Source organism: Thamnophis sirtalis, unplaced genomic scaffold (assembly GCF_051295495.1).
Source record: "Thamnophis sirtalis isolate CommonGarterSnake01/CBP01778 unplaced genomic scaffold, rThaSir2_p1.2 scaffold_1, whole genome shotgun sequence".
NCBI lineage: Eukaryota > Metazoa > Chordata > Lepidosauria > Squamata > Natricidae > Thamnophis > Thamnophis sirtalis.
The window spans coordinates 23,706,273-23,715,055 of record NW_028261381.1 but is presented as its reverse complement, the minus strand read 5'-3'; the positions used below and the strand labels follow the sequence as shown (position 1 = coordinate 23,715,055).

The following is an 8,783-nucleotide window of genomic DNA, read 5'->3' as shown; positions in this document are numbered from 1 at the left end:
TTGGGTTCTGCGCTCACCGCGCACACACGCACAGTTTTTAAAGTCTTTATTTGCTGCAGACTAGGAGGGGATAAGTAGAAGGTAAAAAGCTGGTGGAACAACAAAAGACTGGTATAAAAAAAAGATTAGGTGATTGGGGCGGGTGGTCAGAAAACCCTGGAGGAGAAAAACAATCATTGAGAATTTTTATTTTTTTTTTGGACCAAGGGTGCGACCACAGCTTTGCCCGGATTTCACGCTTGTTGATAAGAATGTTGTCAGGGACTTCAGAGTCACCAATTGGGTGAGCCACATTCTGAGGTTTTTTTGGGGGGGGAAGGGGAGGGAGATTAGATTATGATCGAGTCCGAAACTTCAGGGATTATTGGCTGAAGTCTCAAGGCGCTTGTCCCGTTTGGCACCACCAAGTCGGGGCCGGGGTGCCGCGGCTGAGATGTTTTCAGGTGGGGAAGGAATTTGTGGACCGTTCCCCAAAGAACCGGGGGAGCAGGGAAGGAGGTACACCCCTGCCCACCAGAAAGAGGAGGGAGCCTTCCTTCTCCACCCTAGATGGTCCCTTGGAGAGTAGATTGGGTGCCCAGGCTGGAGCTAGAAAATAGTCCCTGCGCTGACAGTCGCGCCATGGTGATGGGCGTGATGAAGATGGGGGTGATGCTGGTGAGACTGCCCTTGCTGCAGGATCGGGGAGGCTCCTGGCAGGTGGGAAGCTGCGGCGCTGGACGCCTGGTGATACCACGAGTAGTTACCCAGGAAAGCAGTGGCTCCGCTGGGAGTCCCGGGGCTCGAACCGGCACTACTGCTGCCGCCGCCACCACTACTCATTCGCTGTGGGTGGGGAGCAAAATCCCAAGTGAGGGTGGCTGAAGCAGGAGGTGAGGGGCAAGGAGGAGAGGAGCTGCTGACCCGTTGCTGATCCCCCGGGATTTCGCCGCTTTTCCACATCTTCTTGAACTTGGATCTGCGGTTCTGGAACCAGATCTTCACCTGGCCAAAGAGAAGAGAGAGAGAAAAAGGCAAGGATAAGCAGGGAGGTAGCAACAGCCCAGCCCTTTCCCATCTAAAATACAAATAAAATAGAAATGCCCCACAACAATTGCCCTTCTTCTCCCCTCCAATTTATTCAGTCTTCTGCCTTCTACAAATTCTCACATCCTGCCTGCCCTGCTCTGAGGATACCATGGTCCCCCTGTTGATGTTTGGTAGCGGCTATTCAAGGCCTATTAGATTGGTTGTTTGTCTATGCCAGGATGGAAGTTTTGTAATCCCCAAGATCTGTGACAAAGAGGAGAAGCCTGGTCCCCAAAACAGACTTTTGGGAAACTCACAGCTCAGGTGGGGGCAGGGCGAAAGAGGTTACAAGAGGGCAAGGAGCTTGGTGGAAGAAAGCTTGATCAGGAAAAGTCTCCTATTGTTTTGTGAGGTCTTCAGCCAAAAACAAGGCTTGGCGAAATTCTTTGCACAGTGAAGGGGCAGTGCTGCTGGGACATTCCCCAGAAATACCTAGGGGCCGCCAATGTAGAGAATCTGCTATAAGGATAAGGCAGTTTGAAGAAGGGCTCTACAGCATCTTCCATGGGTATCAATTGAGATTGTGTCTCTCCATGGTGTACCTTTCTTTCTGGGTTCTTAATTCCCATCTGACCTTCCTAATCATGGGATTTAATTGAAAATGTCATGGGACTGGATCCAACTACGAATGGATAGAGCAGGAAAGGGGGAAGACCCGGCTATCTGGACTGAAAGAAAATGCGATGGTCACGTTTAATTTCAAATAAGAGTTGATGAAAGATCCCTGCTATTAGGTTTCCCTGATATTTGAATTCTGCCACTTTCCCCCCATTTCGAATACTATAGTACAGACTCCAGCAAAGACTCACTAAAACCACTGAAGCACTGAGATCTTAGGAAAACAGGATCTGGTCAAGCCTCATTATTTCCAGGCAATGACCTCTATGGGATCCAAAACATAGCAGCTGAATCGGGACCCTTATACCGGAGAAGAGACAAAGAAGACCTTCCATACGTTTGTGGAAGGGATCTAAGGCTGAGGCTAAACTTGTCCCATTTTCACAAAAGGATGAGAAAATACCATTGGCACAAAACAAGCATCTCTGCCCGGAGGCAAGTCACGGCTTCTAAGGAGCAGCTTCTGCTCAGCTGAATAATGTGGCAGGGCTGTGATCCTCAACCCGTCTGCACAAAGGGGGAGATGGAAGATCCCACCTGGTGCTCTTAGCATTGTCTTCAACCAACACTCCTAATCTGTTTGTTGAATTGGCTCCTTGGCTGAATTGGACAATACATTGGACCATAAATTGACCAAAGAAGCATTAGGATTTGAGCAAGCTGCACTCACAATACAACTAGCCAAGATCAAAAATTGCATCAAACGTGGCATGCAGCAGCATAGGTATTTCATCGATCTGGTTAAGGAAATCGCTCCCGGACACCCTTCTGATGAGTCTCCTTACCTGAGTTTGGGTGAGGCCTAGCGAAGCTGCCAACTCAGCTCTCTCGGGCAGTGCCAGATATTGGGTCTTCTGGAAGCGTCTCTGTAAGGCTGCCAACTGAAAACTGGAATAGATGGTTCTCGGCTTTCGCACTTTCTTTGGCTTCCCATTCACTATTCGGATCTCCGGCTCGACCTCTTCTTTTTCTGTGGCAAGAAAGGAAAATGGGTGAATAATATGGTTCCAGCAATATATGCCCCAAATTTTTTTTTGGGGGGGGGAGAATGAGCTGTGGTGCTACAAAGCCTTGCTCTGCAAGGATGGGTCAAAAGATCCCAGTGCCACAATGCCACCCAGGAACTATTTGAGTGCACTCCTCCCTCCCGCTTCCAAATGAAATAATCCAGGTTTAACCAATCAGAAGGAAAAAAACGGGGAGAATGGCCACATTTGGTTAAGAACTTTCCCCCAGGTCCTCTTGTGCCCAAGAGTCTTACCAGGTTCATTGTTGATTGGGGGCGTCCTTGTCCCATAGGTTGCATAGGAGCTGTAAGAGGTGGGGTATCCCAGATCGTAACTCCCGGCTTTGGTGGAGTAGGACACGGCGCCGATGCCATTCGGGTGGTACTGGTAAGAGCCCATCTGGGTGTAGGGTGACCCACTGCTTCCGTTGCTGCCTGTGCCTCCTCCAGCTCCACCGCTGTGCTGTTGCTGGTTGGTATAGTAGCTGCTGTCCGTGGCGGTCGACACAGGCAGAGTGGGAGATTCCTGGGGCTTATGCAAGCTGTGGTGCTGCTGCTGCTGGTAACTGCTGGAGGTAATCTGGTTTGAATGCATATCTGAAACAAGGCTGTCAAAGACTCCAGTCATCCTGGTCCTCTATCCCCGCCCCTCTCCCTCCCTCCCTCCGTCCGTCGCTCACTCGCTCCCACCCTCCCTTACTCGCTCCTTGAGTACAGGACCGCGAGCAGCAGGGAGGGAAACTAACTCGGAGTTTCCTTTTTGCAACAGGCCGAGGCGCAAAGTCTTGCTCTCTTCCCCCCCTCGCTGAGAGATCCAAGAGGAAGGAAGGAGGAGGGAAAAAGAGAGAGGAGAGATCACTGCAGATCCCTAGGGCTGGCCGCCTCCGGCACCGCAAGAGTCGCGGGAGAAAGAGGGCGGAAAGTTGCCATCGCCGTCCGGCTCCCTTCCAACTTTGCGCTTCTTTTAAAGGGCAGAGAGGCGACCGTCCACCCTCCCTGGGGGAAGCAAGTGGCAGCGATGCTCTCAGCCCGGGCTTCCCAGCAGCGCCCTTTACGATTGTCTGCGGCTCGTGGATGCTGCCAGGTGGGCATTTAACACCGGTCACGTGAGCGCCGGCTACGTCACCTAGCAACAGCCAATCCGGGCCTCCCTTCTCGTTGTTCTTCTTTCTCTTTTCTTTCCCTTGGCCCTCCCGCCTCCCTGCCTCCTCCTCGCTTCTAATCTTTGGATCCCCGGGGCGGTGGAGGCGCCTCGCAGATGACACGCGCTGGGGAGGGAGGGGGAAAGCGGCGGGGGTGGGGTGTGTGTGGGGGAAAATACCGAGAGAGAGAGAGAGAGAGAGAGAGAGAGAGAGAGAGAGAGAGAGAGAGAGAGAGCTCCCATCTCCGGGCGATCTGGGGAAAAAGGGAGGCTTAATAACCAGAAAAGAAAGCATTGCTTGGGTTCCTTTTTTTTTTTTTGCTGAGTTGCGTTTGAAAGCTTGCACGACTTGGTTTGTAAAGAGATTTTAAAAAGTGAGCCAGATCAGATCAAGCCAAAGCAGGGAAGTTTAGTTTGGAGGCTCCCTAGCTTAGGATCACTGGTGAAATTCTTATTTTTTTTTTACTACCGGTTCTGTGGGTGGGCTAGCAGGGGAAGGATACTGCAAAATCCCCATTCTCTCCCCACTCCAGGAGCCAGTGAGGTGGTGTTTCCACCTCACTGGCTACTCAAAATTTCCACTACCGGTTCTCCAGAACTGGTCAGAACCTGCTGAATTTCACCCCTGTTTAGGATCCCATTTACAACCTCGTCACTGAGATCCCTCCAGCAATCTCTCCAGCCTCCTCCAAACTGCATACGTGTGAGGAGAAATCTTTGAGGAAAAATCTTTGGGACATCTTTTGTCCTGCTTGCTTCCCTTATATACCGAGGATGCTATCAGTAGAGGGTGATATATGAAGTCTCTTAAACTGAATTCAAAATGCTTGGGAGAAAAGAGGATTGTGAGTCATGGTCCTGATTTGCCCGTTTTGGGGATGGAGTAAGATCTTGTTGTTGTTAGTGGTGTCCAACCCATCCCGACAACGTTCCTCCAGGCCTTCCTGTCCTCTTCCATCCTCTGGAGTCCATTTAAGCTCACGCCTACTGCTTGGGTAACTCCATCCAGCCACCTCATTCTCTGTCCTCCCTTTCTTCTTTTGCCCTCAATCTTTCCCAGCATGAGGCTCTTCTCCAGTGAGTCCTTCCTTCCCATTAGGTGGCCAAAGTATTTGAGTTTCATCTTCAGGATCTGGCCTTCCAAAGAGCAGTCAGGGTTGATCTTCTCTAGGACTGACCTTAGTTTTTCTTTTTCATAAGACAAAATTCAGTAGGTCTGTGAAGACTGTCAATTATCCAGGTCTTGGTCACCCCAAAGGTGCTTTGCAAAAAGCAACTGGACTTTAATCCCACCCCCCCAGCGTTATTTATTATCCTTGAAAACATTTCTCTTCTCATCCAAGAAGCTTTTTGGATGAGAGGAAAAATATTTTTAAGGCAAAAAAAAGAAAGAACCTCCAACTGCTTTTCGAAAAGCACCTTTGAGGCAAACTTCAAGCAGTTGCAGCTTTGATCCCACTCCATGCCAAACACCCAGCCCTACCTGTTTTCTTCCTCAAAACCACAACTTGCAGCGCGGTGGGGTGGAGAAGGCTTTATGCCTGTTGTAGAGGTTTGGTGATCTTTGGGGAGAGGAAAAGCAAATGCTTACAATGTGAAAGAAAGATCAGAGTCGCCTGCAGTAATCCAGGCTTCACCTACCTGGCGCCCTTCAGAAATCTGGATTTATATCTCTCATCATCCCCAGGTAACATTGCCCATCCTCCCGTAGAATAATAGGCTTCCTGTTCAATGGGGGTGGGGTGGGATGGGGGAGTTAGTTGGGATTTAACGCCCACTCGGTGGCCCCCACTTTAGGAAACAGGGACTTGGAAGGGACCGGTTGGTAGCTGCGTTCTTGGCCTTACCGTTTATCGCCACTTAGTGGACAACTGCTGCTACTAAAGACCGGAGGAGACGGGATAATCGTACCTAGGCGCCAGGCTCTTCAATCACCGAGCCCAGCAAAACAGTAATTAAAAGCCACAACACTGAGCCAGCGCACATCCTCTGAAATCCTCAGAAGAAAGAGACATACCTGTGTGGGAGAACCAACTTGTTGCAACAGCTGCTAACGGGGAAAGCGGAGTTAGCCTGTAAGAAATTCTTAAAAACAGAATAAAATCTACCTCTTTCTGCGCACCCACATTTTGTAAAAAGTGAGTTTCCAGCATCAGCCTTCTTGCAATGCTGTGCCCCCTTAATAACGTTAGTGAAGTCCATGCTTCCCATTGTCAATACAAAGAATACCAAGAAGGTAGCTTTCTTAGAGGCTTCTTGTTCAATTTTTGGTCACTTCTTTCTTATACGACAGTTGTTGTTAGTTGCAAAGTCACCATCACACAACGTTCCTCCAGGCCTTCCTGTCCTCTACCATCCTCTGGAGTCCATTTAAGCTCACGCCTACTGCTTGGGTAACTCCATCCAGCCACCTCATTCTCTCTCCTCCCTTTCTTCTTTTGCCCTCAATCTTTCCCAGCATTAGGCTCTTCTCCAGTGAGTCCTTCCTTCTCATTAGGTGGCCAAAGTACTTGAGTTTCATCTTCAGGATCTGGCCTTCGAAAGAGCAGTCAGTGTTGATCTCCTCTAGGACTGACCGGTTTGATCGCCTTGCAGTCCAATGGACTTGCAGGAGTCTTCTCCAGCACCATAGTTCGACAGTACAACTTATGATAGTAGAAAGAGAATACTGTTTGGAAAAGATGGGGCAGAGGGGTGTGTGTGTGTTGATCTGATTTAGAAAGAAATCCCCCCCCCCTCGTCCAGTTGGCAGGGTGCAGTTGGGTGATTTTTTTCCCCAGGACAATCTTGCTTTATTGCAAGTTGCCGTGAAAGCTAGCAACAAAGCTTGGGAGTTGTTCTTCAGCTGCTACACCCTTTCCTTGATACAATTTTGATCTTAAAAGCAAGGTTTTGAATTGCTCCTTCATTTTGCTGACTTCCCTGCCCCACTGACTTAACCTGCTTCATACTAGTTGCAGTCCCTCCAAGGCACTGTCTCATTTCAGCTTTCCTGACTGCATCTCATCTCCCCAGCTTGTTGTGAGCCGGTTCTTGCTCTCCTTCCCTCCCTGTTGACTCAGACTTGGTCCTCAGGCTCAGGAGACGCCTTTTGACTGCAGATACAAAATGCACCAGGAAGTTTCGACTAATGAGCAACCAGAAAAGGTTGATCTGAAAGAGAAAAACATGTTTAGTGACCCCCAAAATTTAGGAAAAGAGATGTCCTACTGGACACCAATTATTACTTTGTTTAGGACCTTTAGATCCAATAACAAAAAATAACTCATAATATTTTTATATCTAACTGGAAGTAAAAGTGACCTAAAATGTTATCTTGAACATAACATAATAAAGAGCATTCTATTAATGCAGGTTAAAAAGGGGAACCTTTTAAATGTTCAGGAAACCAGCAAATATCAAACTAATCTAATCAAAACATGAACAGAATGTAATGGCAAGGAAAAGCATTTCCTGGTCAATTTCCACAAAGGATTCAAGGGGAAAGAGGATAAGATATAAGCTGGCAATGGTTTACAATTGGAATATTAAAAAAAGAAACTGAAGGCTTGATTTTGGCTGTACAAGAGCAAGCTACTGTACTTCAGTTAATGTAATCAAGGCCAGAATTGAAAAATCATCAAATGACTTAACATGCAGCTTGTGCAAAGAAGCAAAAGAAGCAGCAATCCATATTCTCAGCTCATGAAAGATCGCTCAATTGGGTTATAAACAACGGCACAGCAAGGTAATCAAAATAATTCACTGGAACATCTGTAAAAATTATGGAGCAGGGATAAAAAATCAGTAGGAACATATAGTTGAGAATTTAAAATACTGTGGGATTTCTAAATACAGACTGATAAAAGTCTGACTCATAACACGTTAGATACAACTGCAGTTGAAAAGAAAATGTAGACAATTGAAGTGGCAATACAAGGGGAATAGTAGAACAGAAGACAAAGAATTACAGAAGATCACAAAATATCAAGATCCATATTTTAAAATGGAACGATTATGGCATAAAATGGCCATTGAGTGCTTAATCGGCACACTCAGCACAATGCCAAATCTTGGAAGGCACTTAGAAAATCTGTGAATTGACAAAATTTTCATCTGTCAAGTTACAAGACCACATTGCTGGGATCTGCAAACGCTAATGCCTCATGACATTCAGGTTCTTGGGAAGAATTCAGTATTCAAGGCCAGCTGAAGAACTGGCAGCTGTGATTTCACATTTCTGGGTACATAATGATATACCTAAGTCTTACCTTGTGGATGATGTTATTAGGCCTTTTAATACTGCTGCCTGAGTAGGTCTGGGGACACAGTGGTATCTTCTTCAATTATAGAGTCTAGTTCCCATGTCCCATGGTTCATATGATCTCTTGCTATTGCTGAGTAGCTTTTTGTGTGAGGCAGGGGCTATAAACAAGTGTAGCCCTATCATTCAGGCCTTACGAAACAGACATGTAATTGTCCAGGGTGGACTGTAGGTCATTGATGATACGTCTGACTGTGTTTTAGTTGAAGAGGGACAAGTGATATTCTGTTGTTTTCTTTCCTGATTATTTTCTTTAGATCTTTCTTAAACACCAGTGAGCCCTCTTTTTTTTTAAAAAAAATATTGTTTGGTAGATACTGTACTTTGTGAAATGTCTGATTTAAATCCTTAAGTTGTGAGTCTGACAAGTCTGAACAGAGTTGGTTGTTATATATGGGGTGGCAGTAGATAATGAATTCTTGTGTATTTCGAGCAAAAAAAAAAGTACAAGAATCTAATCTGGTGTTTTTATTCTGTAGTGGCACAGTAGTTTTTAGGAAATGACCCATTGGCATGATTTAATTCAACCCTAAGTTGATTGAGTGGTGAAATGTATTGAATTCTAACTTTGCTAGGATTTTGTTTCCATGAGTCTAGTGTTGTTTTTTTTAATGTCATCAGTGTTGTTCAGATAGAGAAGCTGTGGA

At 46.8% G+C, this 8,783-nt stretch overlaps 1 protein-coding gene across 1 annotated transcript; it reads right to left on the bottom strand.

The window, feature by feature from the left end:
• Positions 1 to 324: 324 nt before the first annotated feature.
• DLX2 (distal-less homeobox 2) lies at positions 325 to 3,401 on the bottom strand. The gene is made up of 3 exons (XM_014054164.2): positions 2,948 to 3,401; positions 2,472 to 2,656; positions 325 to 984 (listed from the first exon to the last, which is right to left on the bottom strand). The coding sequence occupies exons 1-3, from the start codon at positions 3,318 to 3,320 to the stop codon at positions 589 to 591; spliced, it is 954 nt and encodes a 317-aa protein (XP_013909639.1). The 5' UTR covers positions 3,321 to 3,401; the 3' UTR covers positions 325 to 588.
• Between the last annotated feature and the right edge of the window lie 5,382 nt (positions 3,402 to 8,783).